The sequence below is a fragment of the Rattus rattus genome, chromosome 12, assembly GCF_011064425.1.
Source record: "Rattus rattus isolate New Zealand chromosome 12, Rrattus_CSIRO_v1, whole genome shotgun sequence".
NCBI lineage: Eukaryota > Metazoa > Chordata > Mammalia > Rodentia > Muridae > Rattus > Rattus rattus.
In genome coordinates, this window is record NC_046165.1 from 48,402,804 (window position 1) to 48,428,664 (window position 25,861).

Sequence of the window (25,861 nt, forward strand, 5' to 3'; positions counted from 1 at the left end):
CTCCAACACCCTTCAACTCGAAGTCCCTCCTTTCTCTTGCCTATGTTCACTCTCTGTCAGCTGGGTACTTGCTCTGCCTCTTGATCTAGGGTTGACTTTATTTAGCTCTCGGACCGAGGCGTGCGCACCAAGACGGTTCCAGGCCACAAATACTTGTTTACAGAAAACAGAAAGTTCTGGGATCAAAGGCTGAGCCACAGTTATTAACAGATTCTTCCAGTTCACAATCTCAGAGTTCATAGTGTGATTAAATATCCTGCAACAGGAAACTGTTTAAGCAGGGCAGTTAAATAATCAGATTTATTTCTTGCGTGGTGGGTCTTACTGACCCCAAATAGATGGCATTCGGGCTTTGGTGTCTGAAAGAGTGTATTTTTCTTGCACAGTGTGAACTTATTTTTAAGTCTCGAAAAGGCATGTGTCCAGCATACTCATTTGTACCTTAGTGCCCACTTGTGCCAATGACATTGGGCCAAGAAAGTGACTTTTACCCCTAAGTCTGTCCTTTAAATGCCTAGCCTCTTCAGCTAGGGTTGGGTATGAATACATATAGTATATAGTTTTTGTCTGTCTTAACCTTTTTTTCCCCCATTTTTGGCACCTTTTCTTTAAATGCACTACTCAGGATTTGGTTTTTCCTTTCTGCACTTGGGTCTCAAGTTTGCACGTTGGCAGGAGTCACACCCACCTAAGAAATTGCGGAAGCAGGAAATTTGTCCCTCGCGGGACGCTGTCCGGACGTACCGTGCGCAGGCGCACTTCTTCATTCAGCGGCGTGTTCCTCTTGTCTTAAGTTCCTAGTTCCCGGCCGGTGAGCCACTCCAGCTTTTCGCGGTCTACTTGTCCCAGCGTCCGGCTCTGGACTGTCTATCGCTCTCTGACGTTCAGTCCCGGGTCCCTGCTTGTGCGCGCACGCCGCCTCACGTGACAAACTTATGGCGGAGCGCGGGGAACTCGATCTGACGGGCGCCAAACAGAACACCGGCGTGTGGCTGGTGAAGGTGAGACGCGAGCCCCACGGGGCGCTTCCGAAAGTTCTGGGTCTGTCTTTCCCGGGCCACCGCTGTTCTGAGAAGCGGGTCGCTGTTGCGCCCGTTTGCAGGTTGGAGAACTTACTTCAGGGGCCACAGGGCATCTTTGAGTCTGTCAATTTCATCCGCCCACCATAGAACTCTCTTTACCGCCAAGACCTGGCCTTCCTGATGTTCCCGAGAAAGCAGTAAATTTTACCCCATGCCGGAAAAGCCCTTGCGGTTTTGTTTGTTTGTTTGTTTTTTGTCTTTGTTTTGTCTTGGTAAGGTTAACTTTAGTCATGAATGTGTATAAATTAGGTGAGTAGATATACAGTTTTCTGGACCACAAAGTGGAACTGGTCCCTGTGAACTTTTGCTGTTTTGTTTTGAAACAGAATCAATCTCAGTCTCTCTGTCTCTCTGTCTCTCTCTCTGTCTCTCTCTCTGCTCTCTCCTCTCTCTCTTTTCTCTTCTCTTCTCTTCTCTTCTCTTCTCTTCTCTTCTCTTCTCTTCTCTTCTCTTCTCTTCTCTTCCTCTCTCTCTCTCTCTCTTCTCTCTCTCCTCTTTCGGCTGGTCTGGAAGACTTCTGTCGCTTTACACTGGTAAAGTGTTCCCTGGGTTGGTAATCCGATTGGAGCTCTCGAAAGACCTGGAAGTTCCGAATTCAAAGAGAAGTTTGTTGACTTAGTGTTTTTAAAGAGCGAGTTTAGGTTTCATGAAACTGACCATCAGTAAATGTTTTAAACGGTCACGTGCCAGGCTTTGTTTGCCCAGTGGTCACCATCTATTTGGGTTACATTTTTAATATGGACTGGGGGACTATTACTCTGTGGGGAATCTCGTTTTAAAAAGCCGTATTTAAATGGAATCATCAACGTTTCCCAAACTTGGTTTATCAATGATTTATCTTTATAGTGAGTGTCAATGTTTTAAGCACATGGCTGAGTTCTCATCAAGACAAGGTGTCTTTTCCTGTCCATTACTCTGAACAGCTCCCGTTTGCCAGTTCTGCAGACCATGTTAAGTTTTTCAAACCATTTAACAGTTTCTGGCGATATTTTGTACCTGTACGCAGTGTTGATTGCCTCCACCTCCAAGTCACTTTCTTTGCACTTTGATTAGTGTTGGGCACATATTACTTTCCCAGTGTATGATGAATATAAGAAATTGAAAAGGCTGTATATCAGAGAGACACAAAACTAAAGTGGGTGGGGGTTAGTCTTGTCAGTTTCATCAGATTAAGAGCCTACGCAGTTAGTGAAACACACCTCTAGGTGTGTTTGTGGTGATGTTTTCTGGAGGCAAAGTAGGTCATGATCTAATTAAGGGATTAGTTACTCCTTAGGTGGATTTGTAATATGGCGTCTCTGGGAAGCAGTGAAAGGTGGTGAGGTGGGGGCCTAGTTGGAAGAGGTAGATACTGGCGGTATGTTCTTAGGGCTGCCCTGGCCCTGTCTATATTTTCTCTATATCGTGGCCATTGCGATGTGAGCTGCAGTGCTCCTCCTCGCTTTTCCACAGATAGAGACTAAAATACCCAGTGCAAAATAAATCTTTAATTGTTTCTGTCAGATATTTGGTCACAGTGACTAAAGTCTGATTAATACAAATAATATAGCAGAGGGTTGTAAGTAACAGGAGAAAAGAAAACCTACTCTCTTCCTTTCCTCTCCCTTCCCTTCTCTTCCTGTCTTTTCATCTTTCCCTTTCTCATTCTCTTCCTTTCTGTAGTTCAGGCTGGCCTGGAACTCACTGTGTAACCCAGGCTGGCCTTAAACTCATGGTAATCCTCCACCTCTGTGCGTTTAGAGCGTCTGTGCTTATGTTAGATAAATAAAGCAGAGCTATCAAGTAGGTGCTCCTGTGGTGCTGCACACCTTTAATCTGAGTGCTTGAGAGGTTAGCCTGGTCTACATTTGTGAGTCAGGGGAATGTAGTAAGACCCAGAAGCCAGAAGAGGGCATTGGATCTCCTGGTACTACCATTATAGCTGGTTATGAACTGCCATGTGGGTGCTGGGAATCAAACCTAGGTCCTCTGGAAGAGCAGCCAGTACTTTTAATGCTGGGCCATTTTTCCAGCTCCCATCAAACTTAAATATTCAAACCATTAAAAATTTCACACGGAATTTTGAGATACGCTGCCCACAATCTCACCTAGCTTTATTTCTGAGTCGTATCAGTATCCCTGGGTTCAGTTTTCATATCTGTAGACGGGGGAGAGTACATTTGAGTTTGAAAAGAGATTGAAGGGATGAATTTCCGATGTCTACAAGGTGTCTGACAGAATTGTCTCCTCAGCCTTCCTCTTTTCCAGCCTCCGGCATATCATCTGACACCCTTTGGTAGTCCAGTAAGTTAATATGATGAACTTACACAGAATCGAATACATAACAACCAGTCTTTCTTACTCCTTTGTTAAAACCATAACTGTAGTCAAGATACTGCCCCGCTCCCCGAGCCCCCATAATCTTGTTTCCCCTTTGCAGCCCCAACAGCTGTGTCTCAGTCCTGTATTCATTGTGATCATGTTATTATTATTCTGAGATTACTATTAGACAACTGGCACTCAGTGAATACTTATGCCCCACAACACATATGCTTCGTGCTTTATTAAATCTCCTCTTTGCTTCTCATAACAGAATAGCTGAAAGGTAGATACTGATTTCAAGATCTAAAGGACTGTGAAGAACAGAGGCAGATTACTTACTAGAATTAATGTATTTTTTCTTATTAGAATTTATCCCTTGCTTACTTCTGTATCTGGGTTTTAGACACAGTATTTTTATGGTTAAGAACAAAGTCCCTTGAGGTGCCTTGACCTTGAATCCTGTTCTATCATTGACTAATTGTATAACCTCGAGGAAGGTATATGATTCCTGGGTATATCATCTCTGAAATGTTTTGCTTTATTTTAGGTTCCTAAATATTTGTCCCAGCAATGGGCAAAAGCCCCTGGAAGAGGTGAAGTTGGGAAACTGAGGATTGCCAAGTAAGTTATTTACAGATGTATATAAATATTATATATAATATATACATATAGTATATATGTATAGCACATATACTATAAGTTTTTAAAAGCTGTTGTGTTTGAAAATGTTTATAATGGCTTTTGAATTAATTACATTCTTAGAGAACTTATTTAGAAGGTAAGAGTTACTGGGGTTGTTAAAGCAGGTCATGCGATACTTATATATTCCTTGAGGAGACAGGCTTGTACATGTGTGATAGGTAGTGTGACTATAGAGCTCAATTTATTGTGGAGTTTACTGGTAGTGCAGGAGCAGCTGATATGGTTTCCCCGTCCCTTCATCTGTTTGTGGTGTGCAGAGGTGTGTTTGGGCTAGGTATACGGAGAAAGTACTTTGATGGAAGGACTTTGGCACTGTCATTGTTCCTGCTTAAAGGTCTATGGAAGGACATAGGGGAACATCTATTTCACCTGAGACTTTATGTTCCATTCTTTCCATACAGTCACATAAGGGGCATTGAACCCAGGTTCTCCATGCTAGAAAATATTCTATCGCTGGGCTTCACCTTTATCCTTTATTAACCTACTTTGTTTGTTTGTTTGTTTGTTTAGTTTATTTCAAGTCAAGGTTTTTCTATGTAGCTCTGGATGTCCTGGCACTTGTTCTGTATGTAGGTCAGGGTGGCCCTGAATTCAGAGATCTGCGTGCCTCTGTCTCTTGAGTGCTGGGATTAAAGGCTTGCACCGCCATGCCTGACTTCATCCATTCCCTTAAAAAAGATTATTTTATACAGATGAGGTTTTTGGCGGTACGTGTATCTGTGCACTGTTTGCCTGGTACTTGAAGAGACCAGAAGGCATCTGACCCCTTGGAACTGAGTTACAGATAGTTCTTAACCACTGAGGGTGCTAGAAATTGAACCCAAGTCGTCTGGAAGAGCAGCTAGTGCTCTTGACGGCTGAACTCTTTCCAGCCCCTTACCCAGCTACTTTTCTTCCAACTTCACTGAGATTCTCATGCCTGGTGCTTCATTGAAATAGCTCTCATCTGTTACTGATGTCCCCACCTTTTAGTCTCTTAGAACAAAAACCATTTTATTTGTTCACAATTTTCTGGATTTTTTTCTGATTGGGGCTGACCTGGAAGGCCTTCCTGACTGGACTGGTCTTGTTAATTATTGAGTAGCTTGGTGTCAGCTGGGCAGGGGCCATCTCATTCATCTCCAGCATATTCTTTCATTGGTGGTGAGAGTTCACAGTGGCTACAGGAAAGTGGGCTTACAAGTACAAGCAGTTTCCAAGCCTGAACTTATGTCTGTTTGCTAAAGTCTTGGTGGTCAAAACCAAATTCAAGGGTCAGCACAGACTTCAACACCAAAGGATTTATTGCTCTGAAAAATGTTATTGGGCATTTATATAGCAGCTGTCTTGATGGTCCTCATCAGAGTTGACATGGCTGTATAACTGCATCTGCCTTCCTGCCATCCCGTCGGGGCAGCATCTGCCTTCCTTGTCTCCTTTGTATACTTTGCTAGGCTCCCCCAGTCCCCAGCTCAGCATCTTAGTTTACATGATTCCTCCTCTCATCAGTTCTTTTCTCTTTTCAGTCTTTTTTAAAGTGGCCTCTTCTCTTCTACTAGCTTTAACTGCTCAAATGTAGCCCTCCCCCAACTCTAAGTTGGTAACGCTGGCCATCTCTTCTATTCCCACTTTGGTGTCTCAAGTGCATCTTAGGCTTAGTAATGGCTGCCTGGTGCTGTTGGAAGTATCTGAGAATTCACCCTTTCAGGGACCGTTTTAAAGCTTCCTCAAGACACACACATAGTTCTGGGGTTAGACTTTCTCCCCCTCTTTGTTGTAAATGCATTTTAAAAAGTGACAGTATTTCTCTATCCCTGGCTAGCTTCCAAATGAATGAGACAGAGACACTAGATTCTTTTAAATCAAGCTTTACTGCACAAGTCCTGGGCAGCCATTGATCTGTTCTGATCCTCTGAGCTCATCTGGCTCCCTCCCAGCCCAAATCCCCAAGATAGCTGCATTTTTTTTTTTTTTTTTTTTTTTTTGGGTTCTTTTTTTCGGAGCTGGGGACCGAACCCAGGGCCTTGTGCTTCCTAGGCAAGCGCTCTACCACTGAGCTAAATCCCCAACCCCAAGATAGCTGCATTTTAGTATTGTCTGGCTCTTCCCCCAGGATGTCTCTGAGGACCCCTTTTTCCTGGTGAATATCCCATCCCATCTCTAACACTCCCCCCTCCCCTGGCTAGTGGAAGTCCTATTCTGTTCTCCCTTCTACCCATATTGACAGAGAATAAATGGGGAGCAGTGTTTACACAAGCCTGAAGCAGAAGATAATTGAAATAAGCATCATAATGCCATGTCCAGCAACAACAAGATAGGGTCAGAGAAATCAGCATCCGAGTGCCTCAAGGGTAATCTTTACATAGTGCACCAGAACATTTTGCCTGCACTTTATCTTACTTGAGGTTCTGTCTTGAAATTCTTTGTTTCTTGTGTGACATTGTGCAGTTGTATACTGAACCCCTTGTCATCTGGTGTGATTTCACTAGACTCTGGACGGTTATGTGTAGTTGTTGGCTTTGGGACTTACCTTAGCTTTAGCTTCCTTGTTTGTGAAGTGTGAGTGTTAGCACTAATGGTTCTCCAGGTCATAGGGCAGTGTTATAAGACAGTAGAAGCTTAGGGCTTGTTAAATGACTTTGTAAACTTAAACATTACATTCCTGTAAATCTGTACAAAAACTGTGCCTATTGGAAGAGATTGGCATGATCTCTCTTAGTGTGACAGACTGAGACATACAGGAACTAGGTTCAGGGAAGTCATGCAAGCCCCAAATACTGCATCGGTCACTGAAATAAGATGTCACAGGTGATGTTCAAGTAGAGATGGCTGTACTTCAGTTCTTCATCGCTGGGGCTTACTTACCAAGCCAGGGTTAACTGACTGTGGTCAGAGGGAGTGTCAATCAGGACAACCCAGAGGGATCTCAGCAAGACTGAGGCTGAGACAACTTTATTTCAAGCAGTTTTATTTTTTATACACTTATCAAAACAGTGTAATGGTAGTTTCCTGGATACAATCATGGTTGCAAGCTACATGGGGCATACAAGAATAATGTCTAAGACTAATTGTTCAGCCAAGCTTCTCTATCAGTAGTTCGACCCCTTGGGGTTTGAACGACCCTTACACAGGGATCACCCAAAATCACCAGACACAAGGATATTTACATTACAGTTCATAACAGTAGCAAAATTACGTTTATGAAGTAGCCGTGAAGATAATTTTTGGTCATTACAGCATGAGGAATATAAAAGCTTGGCTGGAAGTAACAGAAATACTGTGCATGTGTGTTTTCTTACATAAGTAATACATTCCCCTTTTTTGTATTTAAAAAAAAAAACACCTTAATACAAATAGTCATCTCTATTTCCCATTCACACTCTTCGGAGGTGGTGACAGTTTGGTGTGGAAGCCTCTAGATTGCATCCTGATTATTTTGGATGTGTAACATATGGATGCAGTTTTGAAGCATCTTTGTTTATTCCACTGAACTCTCAGACTCAGTGTAGCTAATTTCAGAACGTAGCACACAACTCTAATTGTGTTGTCATTCGCTGTTGTATGGAGGCTCAAGGCTCTGGTTTATTACTGCTCTGTTTTTCTTTGTCTCCTCCTCTGACTATAGCTAGTCCCCCTGTTCCCTGGGTCTTTTTAGAAAGAAAATCCTTAGTAGAAGTAACTTGAAAACACTTGAATAAATTACATCGAGGAGAAAGTAAACATGCCAGAATTTCCTTAGGAAAAAAAAGCAATCTTTTAGTTGATGTCTCTCTACCCAAAATGACACATAGTTTTACCTTATAGAAGATCTGGCCTCTTTACTAATAGCGCACCTATACTAAATAGTCCGCTGAGATTACTGGAGAAAGGCTTGAAAACAGCTTGCCCCAGTAGACTGCATTCTCCCATGTGTCTTGTTTATATTCCTGTCTCCTGCTATTGCTGAATTACCTAGTTTACTCTTAGAAAATGTCCAATGGATGAGGGATAGCTTAGAAGTGAGTGTGACTGAGTTACCAGGGTTTCAGTTGATATCTTACATATTATGTCATCAGATTTTTATACCTGTAAACTGGTCTCCATTAACAGATGTTTGTTTAGAATAAAATGAGGTGATTATCATCATAGCAGGAAGCCTGGCGGCATCCAGGCAGACTTGGTGCTGTAGAAGGAGCTGAGAATTAAACATCTTGATCTGAAGTCAGCCAGGAAGAGGCTTGACACTCCACACTGGGCAGAGCTTGAGCACTGGGAGTCAGTAAGGCCTAACCCCACAGTGTCACACTTCCTCCAACAAGGACACACCTACTCTAGCAGTCTATGAGGGCCAAACCTATTAAACAACCACAGTTACTTACCCCCTGTTTTCTTATCTGTTAAAAGGAAATGTATTGATTCCTCATGTTCACTTTATGTGTTTAAAGTGCTTAGTTGGTAAGTCATAGCATATATCACATACAGTAGGCACCATGTGGTACAGGTAGACCTCTCTATACATACCAGACCCCCCAGGGTTAAGGAGAGTGTGCTGTGTAACATAGGCCAGAAGTTAGGAAGAGCTACACAGTAAGCTGGTCATCTCTACACAGATAGGCTGCGGGGTGGAGAGACAGAGAAGCAGAAGGGAGGGAAAAAACATGCAGCTGAGGTGGGGGACAACTTTCTGTTGTAAAGATATTAAAAATAAAAAATGTATTATTGTCTTTTACCTCACTAGGTCTGGCACCGTGGTGCCCCAAGATATCTGCTAGATATCTTGGTGGAAACACATCCCAACTTCGCAGCGGCCCAGTGTCTCCTGCCGCCGCACACTTTCCTACATTCAAACCGTCACATAAAAGAACACACAACACAATAATCTTTGACCCAATTGATAAGATATAATTGCCCACTTAATCATACAAAGCCTGGTGCCATCCATCCCTTAGGAACATTAATAACAACCTGTAACTACACAGAGCAGAATCTTTTTTTTAAAGATTTATTTATTTATATGTAAGTACATTGTAGCTGTCTTCAGACACACCAGTAGAGGGCATCAGATCTCATTACAGATGGTTGTGAGCCACCATGTGGTTGCTGGAATTTGAACTCAGGACCTCTGGAAGAGCAGTCAGTGCTCTTAACCGCTGAGCCATCTCTCCAGCCCACAGAGCAGAATCTTAACATCAGCCTTCATTGTCCTGCCACAGCTTCTCTCCTTCTCCCTCCTGTCTCCTCCTTTCCGTTCCAGTCCCCTCCTCCTCCTTCAAACTTCTCTCCCGCCCATCCTTCCTTCTCCTCCAATGATAGGCCTCCTTCTATCCTGTACCTGCCCCTCACTTTACAGATTCAAGGGGGAGAAAGTTCTGGTGAAGTCACCTGATTCCTGAGTAGTGACTAGGCTGCTGTCTTTGGGGCAGTGGAATTAGCATCAAAATACAGATAACTCCAGGGCAAACCACAACAACTTTCCTCAAATTTGGATCCCATTTAATATCTGAGAAACAGAGTGCAGCTGTAACTATGCAGAATGACACCTTATGTGGATAGTTGGACATAGGGCCAATTAGGTAACTCAGTTTATGAGATGTCCTGATTCCCTCTGTACTTTATTTTGTGCTTTTTGAGGTCCATCATCCCACCTGAGTTTCTAGTCTGCTTTAGCTTCTTTAATTTTACATTACCATCTTCCTCATAGCACTTATTATTTTCTCTGTGCTGTATTTTACCTATAATCTTGAGTACTATGCATAGATGTCTTTTCAGAGACACTTGATATCTAGCTTTATTTCTTAATAGATTTAAAGTCCCAGATCATTTGGGGCCTATTAATAATAAATGTCTGCAAATAAATCAGTGAGGTAAAAGTTGAATGAATTCAGGATAAATTTACAGTGCTGACAGCATTTAAATTGGCACAGACTGTTGGAAAGACAGTGTTTATGTGTGTCTATGCATAGAGCAACACATGCAGCATGCACATTACACAGTACTGCTGCTCAGAACAAAATGGAGTTGTAAGTCACTGTTCCCTGGTAGGTGCTTTATAGCTCGGCATTGTTTTTAGTTCTTACTGCTACCATCCCAGACAGACACAGTGAGACAGAGCCGACACTGACTCAGCTGAGGATTGGGTTAGTGAGAATAAAAGATGAATAATAAAATATCCTTGCCTTGTTCCCAGCAGTCTCATCAACTTCTAGGAATTTATCCCATGAACCAAGTCAGTGACGTAAAGGTCATCGATAAGCAAAGATACAGTCTCAATCCTTAGTAGGAATTGCTTAAATATACTGGACACAGCTTTTAATTGTTGAAGTCATTCTTAAGACTTCATTCATTCAGGTTTTCCAGTCATCTCTGTATTATTTTATAACAATGATCCAGTTTAGAATCTTACATTGCATTCTTTTGTTGTGTGTTTTTAATTTTTCTTCATTCAATCTAGACTCTTCTGAACCCATTGAACCTTTCTAATGTATAAACTTTAATATTGTTGATATCTACAAGGCAGTAATCTTAATAAGTATGTGTCTGTCTGATGGTTCTTCATGATTAGATTTGAGTAGATTTGAGTCATATATCCTTGGCAGAGGACAGATAGCAAAGTACAGCTGGATATTTTTGATGCTCTAGAGGGATTTTGCATTTTGTTTTGTTTCAGATGGTATTAATTTGACCACCTGATTGCAGGGTGTCTTCTAAGTTTATTTTTTTTTTTTTTTTTTTTTTCTTTTTTTTTTCCGGAGCTGGGGACCGAACCCAGGGCCTTCCCCTCTACCACTGAGCTAAATCCCCAACCCCTAAGTTTATTTTGAAGTTCCCCTCAGGTTGTTAGGTTCCCATTGTGTCTTCTTTAGAGAGAGGCTGTCTTCTGTTGCTAGGAGTATCAAGACATGTTTCAGGGGCCGTCCTATATAGATGTCCTTCCTTCTGCAGCATACTTCCAGCTAAGCGATTATGTCCTTTATAGAGATAGCCTTGTTTTGACAACTTGCCCTAGGATATCCTTCAACCCTGAGTATATCCGCTTTACTCCGTTTAGATTATGACTGTACTGTCCAGCCCACCTACCTCAGCTATCTCTCTGGTATTGCCTAATGGCTTTCGAGCTTAATTGTTCAGGCAGCAGAAACCAACCTCCAATGTAACTGATGATTTCATAGTTCTTAACTAGGGAAAGAAAGACATTTACTGTCTATCACTGACCTTTTTTGGTATCAGATTCAAGAAATACTTTGAAAGTGAAGAACAGAGACACGATTTTTTTGTTGGGGAGTTGTCATCTTGAGGCAAGGTTTCTCTGTGTAACAGAGCCCTGGCTGTTCTGGACTCATTTTGTAGACCGGGGTGCCTTGGAACTCACAGAGATACCCTTGCCTCTGCCTCCAATGTGCTGGGATTAAAGGTGTTTGCTACTGCACTTGGCTTTTTTTTTTTTTTTTAGCAAGAAGAATGAGTGGAACTTGGAGAAATGTTGTGGGTGTTGGGAAATTACTTAGAGTAGTGAAGGAGGAAGAATAGATACAGCATTTTTTTTCTTTTTTCTTTTTTTGGAGCTGAGGACCGAACCCAGGGCCTTGCGCTTGCTAGGCAAGTGCTCTACCACTGAGCTAAATCCCCAACCCCTAGGTATAGCATTTTGATAAACTGAAGGTTAGGCCAGGTGTTTACCTCATTGCTCTCTGGAGATACTGTTTATAAAAATAGCTGGTGTTGTCCATTTTGGCCACAGATCTTTAGACAAAAGATACGTGATAGTTTTAATGTGGAATAATAAAGTTTTGTTTACTTCATTAATACATACAAAGGCAAAGATATATGTATTTACCTTTTAAAAAAGTTAGTTTTTCAACAACAAGCTTTTGCTTCCTATGAAGTTAACCTGTCAGAGTTCATTAATCTGTCCTCATTCTAGCTAAGTTGCTGCTATAATTATGTAAAAAGGAAATTACTCTCCCCTCCTGTGTTCCCTAATTGCATCTGGGTGATTTTCTTGTTTTCCAGACTGGAAATGTCAGTGTGATCTTTAATCCATTCTTTTTCACTTCCTCCCACTTCCAGTCATTTCCTCTTCTATTAGTTCTGACAGATTAACAACTCATGTGGACTTCTTCCTCCATTTTACCACCACCTGGGTCAAACCTAAATTCTGTTTTCTGGGACTTTGTGTTCACCTCTATTTAATCCAGTAAACAGTATAAAGTGATTTTCTTCTCAGTTAGGGTTTTACTGCTGTGAGGAGGCACTATGACCATGGCAAGTCTTATGAAGGAAAATATTTAATTGGGGCTGACTTAACAATTGACAGGTCAAATCCATGACTATCGTGGTGGGAAACATGGCAGAATGCAGGCTGATATGGTGGTGTTGGAGAGGTATCTGAGAGGTCTATATCTAGAGGCAGCAGAAGAGACAGTGAGCTGCTAACCTTGTTTGAGTTTCTGAGACCTCAAAGTCCACCCCCAGTGATACACTTCCGCTAACAAAGCCACACCTACTCCTACATGGCCACACCTCCTAATAGTGCCACTTCCTATGGGCCTGTGGGGACCCTTTTTCAAATTACCACATTCTACACCATGGCACGTGTTTAAAAGTCTAAATTTTGTCTGAGATTCATGGTAATCTCTTAACTGTAATTCCCTTTAAAATTAAAATAAAAAACCAAATCATGCACCTCCTACATTTAATGGGACAGGATATCCATTACCATTCCAAAACGGAGGAAAGGGACACAGTGAGGGGCACAGTGAGGGAATATTATTAGACCAAAGCAAGACTGAAAACCAGCTGGGCAAACTGCAGGCCCTACATCTCCACGTCTGATGTTAAGGGCTCTCAAGCTCCAACTCCCTTCAGCTTTGTTGAGTGCAGCACACTTTTCTTGCCCTGCTTCTGTCCCCCTTAGCAGCTTTCCATAGCAAGTGTCCCACAACTCCGGCATCTCTAGCATCTAGCAACACAGTCCAGGCTTTACCCTCACAGCTTCACGCAATGATCTTTCTAGGCTTCTCTGCGGGAGCTTCCCCACAGACAAACTCGGCCTCAGCAGCTTTCCTCAGCTATGGAGACTCTATAACCCCTTTCTATCCTTGACTCTAAAGCCCTAACCACATAGCAGAATCTGCCAACTTCTGCTCCTTGCTGGAGCTGGAACATGGATCTACTTTTCACCATATGCATTTTCACCAGCTCTCTGTCTTCCATAGTTTCCTTCCATGCCTAAGCTTGGCTACCCTGGACTTGCTTTGTAGAGCAGACTGGCTTTGTACTCTGAAATCTGCCTGCCTCTGCCTCCCCAGTGCTGAGATTAAAGATGTTAGTCACCATGTCTGCCCCCAAGCTTTTCTTTAATCCCTTTTCACAAGTCAGAAGCTGAGCTGGGTGTGGTCTCGCCCTGAGGTCACCACTCCCTTTATTCCATTTAGCATCTCCTTGAACACAGGGTTTAGCTCCATTCCACTTTCTAGTGCTCCCTTTCTCCTCAAATCATACATTTTGTTAACTTTCCTTGCTTAGCTTGCTCCTTTTCCTTATATAGATCTGCCTATGTGTAGCCACTAATATCCACATGACACAGTCCACACTGGTGTGTTTTGAAATCTCCTCTGCAAAGGCAATTAATCCAAAACTCTTCAGTTTGGCCTCAGGCTGATGTTTTGGACAAGGGCAGAAAGCAGCCACATTCTTCACTAAAATATAAAGAACAGAACAGCCTCTAGGCCACATCCTAACATTCATCTTCTCTGAAAGCTCTTGAGGTAGGTCCCTACAGTTAAAATCACTGTACATACAACATTCAACTACTTTTCTTACCTAAAGACCACATTCCTGCAAACAAAAGCATGGTCAAGCTTGTTACAGCAACACCCCAGTCCCTGGTACCAACTTCTGTCTTAGGATGTCTATTGCTGTGAAGAGACACTGTGACCAGGCAGCTCTTGTAAAGGGAAGTATTTAATTGGGGCATGCTTACAGGGTTTCAGAGGTTTAGTCCATTATCATGGTTAGAGGAGCATGGTGGCATGGTGCTAGAGAAGTAGCTGAGAGTTCTACCTTTGAATCTGTAGGCATCAGGAGAAGGGAGACTCTGGACTTGAAATGGGCTTTTTAAAACTTCAAAGTTTATCCCCAATGACATACTTCCTCCAACAAGGTCACATACCTATTAATTCTTTCAAATAATGCTACTCCCTGGTGACTAAGTACTCACATTTTTGAGCTGATATGGGTCATTCTTATTCAAACCACCACAGGTAGGTTTTATTGACTGAGGAAACTGCTCATGATAAAGGTCTGAGGAGTGGAATGAAATAGAAAATATCTTCCTGTATGAGGTAACCCAATCACAGAAAAACACACGTGGTATGCACTCATTGATAAGTGTAAATTAACCCAAAAGTTCGAATTACCCAAGATGCAATCCATAGACCACATGAAACTCAAGAAGAAGGATAACCAAAATGCACATGCTTCACTCCTTCTTAAAAAGGAGAACAAAAATATCCATAGGAGGGGATAGGGAGGCAAAGTTTAGAGCAGAGACTGAAGGGACGGCCATTCAGAGCCTGCCCCACATGTGACCCATATACGTACAGCCACCAAAATAGATAAGATGGATGAAGCTAAGAAGTGCAGGCTGACAGGAACTGGATATAGATCTCTCCTGAGAGACACAGCCAGAACATATCATATACAGAGGTGAAAGCTAGCAGCAAACTACTGAACTGAGAATGGGACCTGCATTTGAAGAATTAGAGAAAGGATTGAAAGAGCTGAAGGGGTTTGCAAGCCCATTAAGAACAACAATGCCAACCAGCCAGAGCTTCCAGGGACTAAACCACTACCCAAAGACTGACCCATGGCTCCAACTGCATATGTAGCAAAGGATGGCCTTGCTGGGCACCAAATGGAAGAAGAAGCCCTTGGTCCTGCCATGGTTGGACCTCCCAGCGTAAGAGATTGTGGGGACCGTGCAGTAAGGGGGGGGGAATGGGGAGGGGAACACCTGTATAGAATGGGAGGGGGAGGGGCTAGGGGGCTGACAGAAACCTGGAAAGGGAATAGCATTTGAAATGTAAATAAGAAATACCCAACAGAGAGGGGGGTGGAGAGAAGAGGAGAAAAGGGGGAGAAGAGAGGGAGAGGAGAAGAAAGAAAAGGTCTAAGGAGGAATGACTGATATAATGGAAGAGTTTAGGGGAGTCAGATATTTTCTGGCTGTGTGGTGGTGGCACAGGTCGCCAGGCTAATAATTAACCCATTCCCAACTTTGTGAGTGGAAAGCAGATTGATTATACCTTTCAACCCTGGGTGTTTAACATTACTGGTTTCCCTAGTGCTGATCTGGGAGCACAAGTGTCGGCGCCAGCACCGACACGGTACCGAGAATCGGGCGAAAGCCTACGGGATGAAACACGCGCGCGCATGCACGCACACGCACACACACACACACACACACCACATGCAGGTTATCGTGTCAAGCCAGGAGAGGAAGAGAGGAAGAGGAGAGAGAGAGACAGACAGAGAGACAGACAGAGAGAGGAAGAGCGGAAGAGCGGAAGAGAGAGTGAGAGTCTCCTGTAGCTTTATTCACCACTTATATACCCAAGTCTCCAGGTAGAAAATAACTGGGAAGCACAGTGGGAAACCCTGGCTCGTGTGACTTCGGTAACAAAAGACCAACTAGGAGACCTGAATTAATTAGGGAGAAATCCAAGAAGACCAGCCTAAATCTCAAGGATAAAGGCTGAGGAAGCAAAAGGCAGAAGTAAATTGACCACCACCCAGGTGTGGTCCAGGTGTGTCAGTTCCACATGCATCAGCCGGGCTCAGCAGAGGTCATGCAGTGGAGACACCGGGTGTTTACTACTTGGTTTTTTCTTCCTGTGCCGTAAATACATGGGAGAGGCCTCTGTTCAACAATCCCATGACTTCTTAACTGTGGCCATGCAGTTACAAAGCGGCCAGGCCCAAATCCAATATGGCTCACTACACACAAGGACCCTGTCCCTTCTATTTGTTATATTTAACATGATGTTTGTTTATAATTCTTTATGGATTTAGCTATTTTCATTAGCCTGTATCTTTACTCAGTTCTTTGATAATTTCATATATGTATAACATGCATTCTGAGAACCCCACTTCTCTAATCTACCACCCATATTACTCCTCCTTTTTCCACATTCATGATCTTGTTTTGTGTTTGGTTTATTCTTTGAGAGTTCTATGTTGTGACCATGTGTTTGGAACTATCTGTTAGAGCCTAGTAGCTCCTCAGTTGAGTAACTCAGCTCCTGGCTGCCCCTCCTCTAGAATGCATCTGTCTGCCAGCCGTAGTTCAATAGAGAGGGGAAAGGAAGGCTCCATAAATTCTTCCCTGATCCATGATTGGCTATTGACAGTCCTAAGTCTTGGTTAGCTCATCACAGATAGCCATAGTTGCTCTGAGGTCATGACTGTGTTGGCTATGCCATGCTCACAAAACAACATTTCACAGTCCTCTGTTTTCTGGGGTTTACAGTCTTTCTACCTCCTCTTCCTCTCTATCTCCTGAGTCATCGATAGAAATGTCCTGTTTCAGGATGAGCGCTCAGCAGTCACTTTTCTCAGCCCCTAGAGCAGTTGTGGCCTCTACATTCACCACTATTCACTGCAAAGAGAGGCTTCTCTGATTAAGACTGAGAGTAGCATTTCTTCTAGGGCATGGGCTTAGAAGGCAGCTTGGCACCATGACATTTTAGCTAAATAGCATCATTAAGCGATGGCTCTTTTTTTTAATTGTATGTGTATGATTTTCCTTCATGTATATTAATGGATAGTTGTGAGTCACCAGGTTTACAGTATCAGGTATGAGTCCCCTCTTGCAGAGAGGACCTCGAGTCCAATTAGACATGCCACTCTTGCACCAGTGGGCATGTCCTGCCTGATGGGTTGATAATACAGGCTAGTCTGAGACTTTTTGAGACAAGGATTTGTACTTCTTCCCAATACCTAATGGAGATAGAAGACTTGTAATAACAGAGTGAATGAGGGATTTAATGAAGGCAGGTTGGAACTGAGTTTTAAGAAGAAACAGCAGTTTCTACTTAGTTTTAGCACCTTGTGGTGCAAGTCAGTTGTGCTAGGTCATCTTTGAACTTGTTTTTGATTTTTCTTTTTGTTCATTGCCTAAAGCATGAAGTCTATGCTTTGGACTGTGATATCTCCCACAGTTTAAGGTCTCCCACACAGTTTAGTCTTAAGTCTTCTTTTTATTTCCTCCCTCATCCCTTCCTTCCCTTCTTTCCACCTCCCTCCCTCTTTCTTTTCTTCCCTCTCCTTTTTTGGAGGGAGGGGGTCCTAGGATTGAAACCAGTACTGTCAACCGAGCTACACCCTAGCCTGACTCTTCCTTGCTTTGCTTCATTCTTCTAGCGAATTATGATCATTTATTTGTGATGATTTTGAGATTTTCTTAGGTAGGAGCTAGAGAGATGACTCAGCAGTTCAGAGTACTTGACCCAAGTTTGTTCCCAGCACTCATATGGTGGTTCACAACTGTCTTTATTTTTACTTTATATCAGTTTCCCAGGGATTTGACACCCTCTTCTGAGCTCTTTGGGCACTAGGCATGTATGTAGTAGTACACATACTTAAATGCAAGCAAGACACTTATCTACAGATATTAAATCTTTAAAAAACAAGATTTTGCTAGGTAATGGAATCTTTTCGGAAAGGAAGTGGTAAGATAAGCATTTATTCACTACTGAAGGCTAAAAATGTTTAGAAATAGTAAGAATTATAAGATCATTATTTAGTTACTATAATTAGGAGAGGGTTTAATAGTGTTCTGATACAAGTTCATAAATAAACACATGGGTTACTCTAATAAGATTACAAATAGGAGTAAAAGGTAAACGTAAATTGAACTAAGTTTAATACAAGAATGGGCATGTCTTTAGAGATTTATTTCTGTTTGAAAGTAATATGCAATCTAAGTAATTTTAAATGCTTTTTCCTTTTTTAGGAATCAAGGAAGGACTGAGGTAAGATTATTTATATGAAAATTTACTGGGGGTTGGGGATTTAGCTCAGTGGTAGAGGGTTCAGTCCCCAGCTCCGGGGGGAAAAAAAAAAAAAGACTCCGAGGATCCGACATCTCTGGACTCCTGTGGCTCACGCTCGCATAGACACACGCAATTAAAGAAAATTTACTGAAGCCATGAGCTGTGCATGGGGCTGTAGTTCCAGCACTTGGGAGGCAGGGGTAGGTGGGTGGATCAAGAGATTTAAGAGCATCTTCTGCTGCATAGCGTGTTCCAGGCCAGCCTGGGCCACCTCAGATCCTATTTCCCAAAGACCAGCAGCAACAACCAAACCACAGTAAGCATATTTAGTTGTTTGTAGTAGTTGTTTGCATTCTGGAACATTCTAATCGAAATGAATGTCTGATGGCCATGAACACATAAAGGTGAGCGCACTCCATGGAGGGATGAAAGGTCTCCTAAGTTCATTCTGAGCATGCTTTTCTAATTTGACCTGACTATCCCTCTCAGCACTGGGAAACAGAATACTTTAGCATTGCTTCTATGGGACAGATACATTTGCTGTGGAATTTTGAGGATGTTAGATTTAGAACCACTGAGTCTAGTCTATACTGTGTATATTGTACCTATCATAATAGTAGCTGTGTAGTTAATAATTCATGATCTTCCTGTCTAATTGGAAAATGATTGATTTTTATAAATATTTTTAATATAACATTTGTTCTTTAGGGGAGAGATGGCATGTGGTATAGATCATACTTTTTATACTATACCATATTTAAATTATTTTTAAATGGCATATTTTAAAGTATTTAAAAATAAATACTGTATGTTCATATAATAGCTGTTAGGCGTAAAAATAGAGTTTATTCTGCACATTGACTGTTTAAGGTTTTTAGAGTAAGTAGCTTGTTCCTTATCCTTTTCAAGTACAATTGATTTTTCAATATTAAAATACTCATTCAGTTTTTCTTCTATATGCCAAGCACATATTAGGTCTTAGGGATATGTCAGTAAAAAAGTAACCAGTATTGTACTAAAAAGACTTTCAGAGACGATACTTCATCATTCTAACACATGGGGATAAACCTTCTGTTTATGACTGAGAATTAAGGATTTCATGGTGACATTTAAGAAATAAATGATTAAGAGACTCACATCTTTAAAAAGGTTTTAAAAAATAATTCATAATTAAAATGTTTGTATAGATATTTTGAATATAAATTTCTGTTTTAATAAGCTTTGGTTAATTTGGCCCTTAGGTATCATTTACTTTGAATGAGGATCTTGCGAATATTCATGATATCGGTGGGAAACCAGCTTCAGTCAGTGCTCCTAGAGAACATCCATTTGTCTTGCAAAGTGTTGGAGGACAGACGTTAACAGTGTTCACCGAGAGCTCCTCAGGTAAGGGGAACAGAGTTATGCACTCTGATTCCAGTGTATATTGTATAGACTCTCTGTCTCCACCTGTGTGTGCCTCTTTGCTTTGTTTGAGATCACTGCCTACTGTTTGTCTACCTGGGTGGCATGCAGCCTTTCTGCTCTTGTGTGGGCTGTGGGGTTTTGTTTTGGTGATGACATTTTGACCAGTCCCTGAGAAGAGCTTAATTTCCATTTGGGTATAAACTTATAGAGCAGAGCAGATGGAAGAACTGCTCTCTAAGAATCTGAGTCCTGCCAAGTGAAGGCAGCCCTGATTTGCTTTGTTGAACTAATGTAGAGCAAGTGTAAGTTATGCTTTAAATAGTTCTTAGTATTAGGGAATGGCTTAGTTTGCATTTCTGTGCTTGTGTGCTTTGGAAGCCTTTATATTTTATAAAGAGTAACTTTTATTGGCATTAGTTTCTGGTAAATTCAGATTGCTAATTAAATATGGAGGAAAACTTTTGCTGGCTTGTTTTCATTAGTTTTTACTGAATTTAGAACATTGCTATTATAGCAGCACCCCCCTTTATTCAGTAGAATTAATTTTCTCCTATTCAAAAGGTCATTGGTTATGTAAAAGGAAAACTTTAATTTTGTTGGATCTTAAACATTATTATGTATACTAAGAATGTTGTTTAAAAAAAGCTTCACATAGCGTTTTTGTCATAGCTTGGATTTTAGTAACTGTGTGAAAAACTATTAGCTTTCCAGTAGCTGCATAAACTGGTTGAGTCTTTTCCTTTTTCTCCTTGATGGAGAGTATAAAACAATGATGAGTATCACTTTAGGGACATGGAGGCAGAGCCAGAAGGTTGATTTTACTTTTATCATCTTGATGCTATGTTGATATGTTGTGTGCTAGAGCAGTTTTAAAAGTGATTGATTTTTTTTTCTTTATCCCAGCTAGCTCCCAAATAAATGAGACAGAAATTATAAGATTTATTAGCAAGCTTTACAGCACAATATCTGAGAAGTTGTCAGTTCTAATCCTCTGAGCTAATCTTGCTACCTGCCAACCCAAATCCCCAAGACACTTGCACCTTAGTTTGATCTGTTCTCTCTGCTCCAGGTATGTTCTCATGGTGTCTCTGGGCCTTCTTCATGTGGTGAATCTTTCTTCCTCTCTGACTGCCCCTCCCCAGGCTGAGATCAGAAGTCCGGCCCTATTCTCTCCTGCTCGGTCATTGACTGATCAGTTTTAGAATAAGTGGGGAGCAATGTCTATACAAACATTGAGATTGGAGACTCTTAGAATAAGCCTTACAGTGCTATGTCCTGATGTGAGGAGCAGAGAAATCAAAATTTCAGTGGTACAAGGATAATTCTTACACAGTACACAATAACATTATGCCTACAGGGTGTAGAAAATACTCATCCATGTGGGAAGGCGCTCAGCCGGTCAGTGACTGTTTATAGTCTGTTACATTGTTCAGGACAGTGTGCGTGTGCATACACACAGTCTGAAGTCAGTCTTTAAAGTGATGGGACTGAACCTGTAAGGCTTCTGGACTGAGCAACATGACTGAGCTCTTAGGACTCTGGAGGCAGTGTCTCCAGAAAGGCTCAAATATGCCTTGCACAGAAAGTATCTTGTTTCTGTATTTTATAACTATGTGACTAATTTTTCCAAAGCACGAGTTAGCTCTGGTTGTGCTGTAGAAAACTAATGTGTTGTTCTAAAAAAAAGAGTTGTTTAGTTTTCATCTTTACATTCTTTAGGGTACTGTTTGTGAGCGTGTGTGGTAGCAAGTGTGACAGGGTTTCAGGATTATCTTGGCACCGGGGATGGAAAGGATACAATTGTCCTGCTGTTTTGTCTGCCTGTATTTGATATCATGCAGCCTTTCTGCTCTTGTTCCTTTCTTGTGATGGAGGAGATCTTGACCACTCCCTGAGAAGAGCTTACTTCTCATTTGAGTATGAACTTACAGAACAGAACAGACGGAAGAGTAGTCGGGTTACGGTTTGGACAGTGTGTTCTTGCTTTGTAGAACTGAAGGAACTTAGGGTAGAGTAGAAACTTAATTTGTAAATGGGAATTATTTGCTTTCTCTCCTGGTTATTTCTTTTGTAAGTCATTGTCTTTGACTTTCTTTGTACTTATCCTTTAATTTCTTTCTTTGTAGAATCAGGATAATTATTTACACTTACAGTATAAATATATTCAAAATACTTAGAGCAATGTACACATCATTACAGCTACTATTAATATTATCCCTTACATGTTTTCAAGTTTATTTCTTAAGATATGTGCATTCACTTGGCTCATGTAAATGAAAATCATTTGAAAAAGCCCAATGAGTCAGGGCTTTTATATTTAGTGGTTCTCATTTGTATGGATGACCAAGAAGCAAGGCTTTAGAGTTAGTAACAGTTCATCTCCTCTGGAGTCCTACAAACTTCGCTGTTTCTCATCATTAAAGCAGCCTTCTAGAAGTCACTAAGGTGTCTGAGGAGTTGTAAATAAATGGCAGTGGCTTCTTTGAACACTGTGACAGATCCAGAGGGACAGGCTTATGTTCCATATATACCTTTGTTTATTTGTATGTATTTGCTTTACTTTTTTTTTTCTTTTTAAACAGGGCAGCATAGTTCAGTATAGTCTAAGGTCTGTGATTAAGAACAACTACAAAGGGGTTGGGTTCAGACTTTGGCCTTCCCAATTAAGAGAAAAGGAAAAAAAACCAAAAAAAGAAAAAAAAAAAAAAAAAAAAAAAAGAACAACTACAAAGCTATGATATAGCCCTGCCTTGGTTGATCATTAATTTTGCCAAAATATGAGTTACCAAGCCATTTTACAGGGTGTGTCTTTGTATTTTATATTGAAATGTATTAAATGAGGTAGGCATTATTTTGAATTCTTTAGCATTTCCCTCATACGTGGAAATGTACCTGCTTCTTTTAAAAAGTTATTTCGGGGGCAGGGAAATAGCTCAGGAATGAAAACCTCAGAACCAATAGAGAAGCCAGCTGTGGCTGTGACCTGTAATTCCACCACTGGAAAGGCAGAGACGGATGGATCCTTGGGGCTTGCTGGCAAGCTCCAGGTTTGGTGAGAAATCTGTCCCAAAAAATAAGGTGTAGAATGATTACGAATGATGTCTCCACACATGTGCATATACCTACCTGTGCATCTGTAAAGGAACTACAAACAGGCAAATGCACTTGCACGCATGCAGACACACACACACACACACACACACACACACACACACACACACACACACACAAATTAGTAGACAGATAATTGAGGAAGATAACCTGTGTTGTCCTCTGCCCTCAACACACACACCTACATATATGTTCACAAACACAGACATAGATAAGTTTTAAAAAGTAGATATTTTTAGACATTTTAAATAATACACTGGTCTGTAAAATGTAGACTTTTACAAGGAAATTAAAGTGTTGAGTTCAATATGTTTAGAGTTTCAGTTTTAATAACTTTTTTTCCTTCTGTTAAAGGAAATTTGGTTTTTAAGAGACTTTCTTTGAGCCAACTTTGAATTTCACATTTTTGAATGTCTGTGGGAGATGGAGTTAGAGGGGTTAGTAGTGTGCTTTATAGTACTTCCCCTTAGTCTAAACTGTCTCCATAGGGTTAACACACTAGCAACCCAATTCATTTGTTCCTGGTTGAATGTTCTTTCAGCTTGTCTTGGGTTAATTCTTCCTCTTCTGAATTTCTGTGTGAACTTCCAAAAGGTTCATTTCCCAAGTCAATATTTTGTGGAGATTTTGGAATCTCTGTTGTCTTTTATCTATTTCTGGAAGTGTCTCATAATATAATTCCCTTTATAATTCTTCATTTTGGGTGTTCTGTTTAATATTTTTTCTTAAATTTGAAATTATATTTAGTTTTCTCTCTCTCTCTCTCTCTCTCTCTGTGTGTGTGTGTGTGTGTGTGTGTGTGTGTGTGTGTGTGTGTGTGAGAGAGAGAGAGAGAGAGAGAGAGAGAGAGAGAGAGAGAGAGAACACGTGCATGTGCGCACAGATCAGAGGACAGCTTGTGGGAGTTGACTCTGTTTCCACCATGTGAGTCCCAGATTCAAGCTCAAGTTGCCATGTGTGGGGGAAAAGCGCCCTCACCCACTGAGCCTTCTTTTGCTCTATGATTGCCAATTTTGGACAGTCTTCACGTATCTGCTGCACAGATTTTCTAGTGCAGTTCCTGTGCTAGGACAGGGCAGATTCCTGTCCACTAGAGCAGCTAATCTGTGGTAACAATCGTCACAGTGAGTCCTTGAATGTGGTTCATTCAGTACAGAGAAAAAAAGAGCACAAGCACGTCCTTTGCCTGAAGGTTCTCAGTGCTGAAATCTTCAGCAGTGCTGAGATTTGGACCGGACCTTGGAGTGTAGGAGTGATTGCATGAACAGCAGGAGAGGAAACATAATATTTATTTTTGAATGTTGAGTTACTACTGGCTGTTCTTCGTTTTACATGATACAGTTTTGCTCTGCCTAATCTATCCAGAAGAGAGTCCCAGTTAAGAAAAGAAGCTCAGTTGTGGACTTTAGAGATGAGGAAAGGTTGAGCTGGTATGGTGGGAGTAGAAAGGGAGAATCATGGTCTAGAGATAGGATCATTCTGACAGCCCCTGGTGCTGTGAGGGGCTTGGTGGCTAAGAGTGGTTTCCAGGGACTTGGGGCATGAGCAACTGGATGGGTAAAACTGAGTTAGGAAGTACTAAAGGCAGGACTTCTTTGCTCTGATTTAATTTTTTTTTTTTAAATCAGTTGGAAGCGGTTCATTAATTCAGCAGGTCGATGTTGCTGGCTACTTTGTGTACATCCTCTTTGAGGCTTAGGAAATTTAAGTGAGCAAAGTTTGAACCTTTGTAGTGTTGTTGGTAGAGGAGATAGCAATGAACAGTAAACAATTTCCCAGACTTCAGGTTGTCTGGGGTAACAGGATGAGGAGTATACACTAGTTAGTTTTTGTCAGCTTGACATAAACTAGAGTCATCTGGCAAGGGGGAACTTCAGTTGTGGGATTGTCTTTATCAGATTGGCCTCTAGACATGTCTTTGGGCATTTTCTTGATTAATGTTTGATGTGTGTTGCTTCAGTCAACTGGGCAATGCCACCCCTGGGCAGATGGTCCTCTGTTACAGAAAGAAGCAAACTGAGCAGAACTAAGAAGGAAGCAGTAAGGGGTATGTCTCCATGTTTTCTTCCCTGACTTCTCACAGTGATGGACTAGGGTTGTCAGTGTAAGCCAAATAAAATAAACACTTTCCTTTTTAACTTGCTTTTTGGTTGGGTGTTTATCAGAGATTCAGAAAGTACACTAGAACCAGAGAGTGGGATATTGCTATGATGACAAGACCACCTTTTCCTTTTGGGAAAATTGTAGAGGTGTTAGTAGCTTTGGGCTGGAAAAGCTGCTGAGTGCTTATAGAGTTTGATGAGCTGTTAGAGGAGCTTTAAAAGTAAGAATGTTAGAGCAGGGCAAATGGCAGAGGCTGGTGAAGTTCAGAAGGAAGCAAGGACTATCAGGCCATTTATGTGGTATTTTGCATTAAGAATCTGGACGTGAAATCTTTGCTTAACTGGGGTAAGAGAATCAGCTGTGATTAATAAGAGACTAGCATCATTGGGTGAAATTTTATGGGAAGCGTTTCCTCAGGGTCAGCACACAGAAGCTGTGATCTGAAGGGGGCCAAGGTTGCATATCAAACTGGGAGCAGAACTTGGTAATGTGTGAGTCCCCCAGGTGGTACTGGATTTAGTGGCAGGAAGGCTGCCAGATTGAAGCAGTCCTGAGAGAAGCTGGAAGTAGTAACGCCCGTCTGCTGTTAGCCAGCCAGATGCTTTCAGGCCAGGGAGGGAACATTGAACCAGTGTCCTAGAATGAGAGCCAGTCTACCATGTTCAGGTATTAACAGGGAGGCCATAATTGGATGAGTCTAAAGTAGGTTCTTAGGCTGGTGAGCAAGAGTTAGTACAGATTTGAAGGGATTCAGAAGTCCTTGTGGTGATTGTAGGGTGTACTTAGGGAAGTGAGAAGCAGGGATCAACCTGCATTGTAAAGGCTCTTTCTGACTGGTGGCTGGAGAAGAGATACATGCAGGGAAGCCTAGAAGCAGGAGGCAGTGGCAGGCTTGGTTCAGTGTGGCAGCAGTGACAGAGGTCTAGTCTCGTATCTAATGTCCAACCCTGTCTTTTTTGTTGTCTCAGTAAATCATACACTTGAGTTGTTTTAGATCACCTAAGACTCACAGGATAGGAAGCATTCACTTTTCCATTCCATATTCTCTGTAGATTCAAGCCCTTTGTTCTCTTGGCCATATAGTTACTAGATTGCTTGTAATCTGGTGCTTGGCCACAATCCTCACCGCTGTATTAGTCGGGG

The 25,861-nt window shown here is 41.6% G+C and overlaps 1 protein-coding gene across 1 annotated transcript in view; it reads left to right on the top strand.

Moving 5' to 3' along the window:
• Positions 1–757: 757 nt before the first annotated feature.
• Positions 758–25,861, top strand: part of Gtf2f2 (general transcription factor IIF subunit 2) — a 121,968-nt gene continuing 96,864 nt past the window's right edge. Inside the window, exons 1-4 of the mRNA XM_032917430.1 lie at positions 758–1,001; positions 3,931–4,004; positions 18,058–18,076; positions 19,339–19,483. Coding sequence (XP_032773321.1) covers positions 936–1,001; positions 3,931–4,004; positions 18,058–18,076; positions 19,339–19,483 — 304 coding nt within the window. The 5' untranslated portion in view covers positions 758–935. The remainder of the gene's footprint in view (positions 1,002–3,930; positions 4,005–18,057; positions 18,077–19,338; positions 19,484–25,861) is intronic.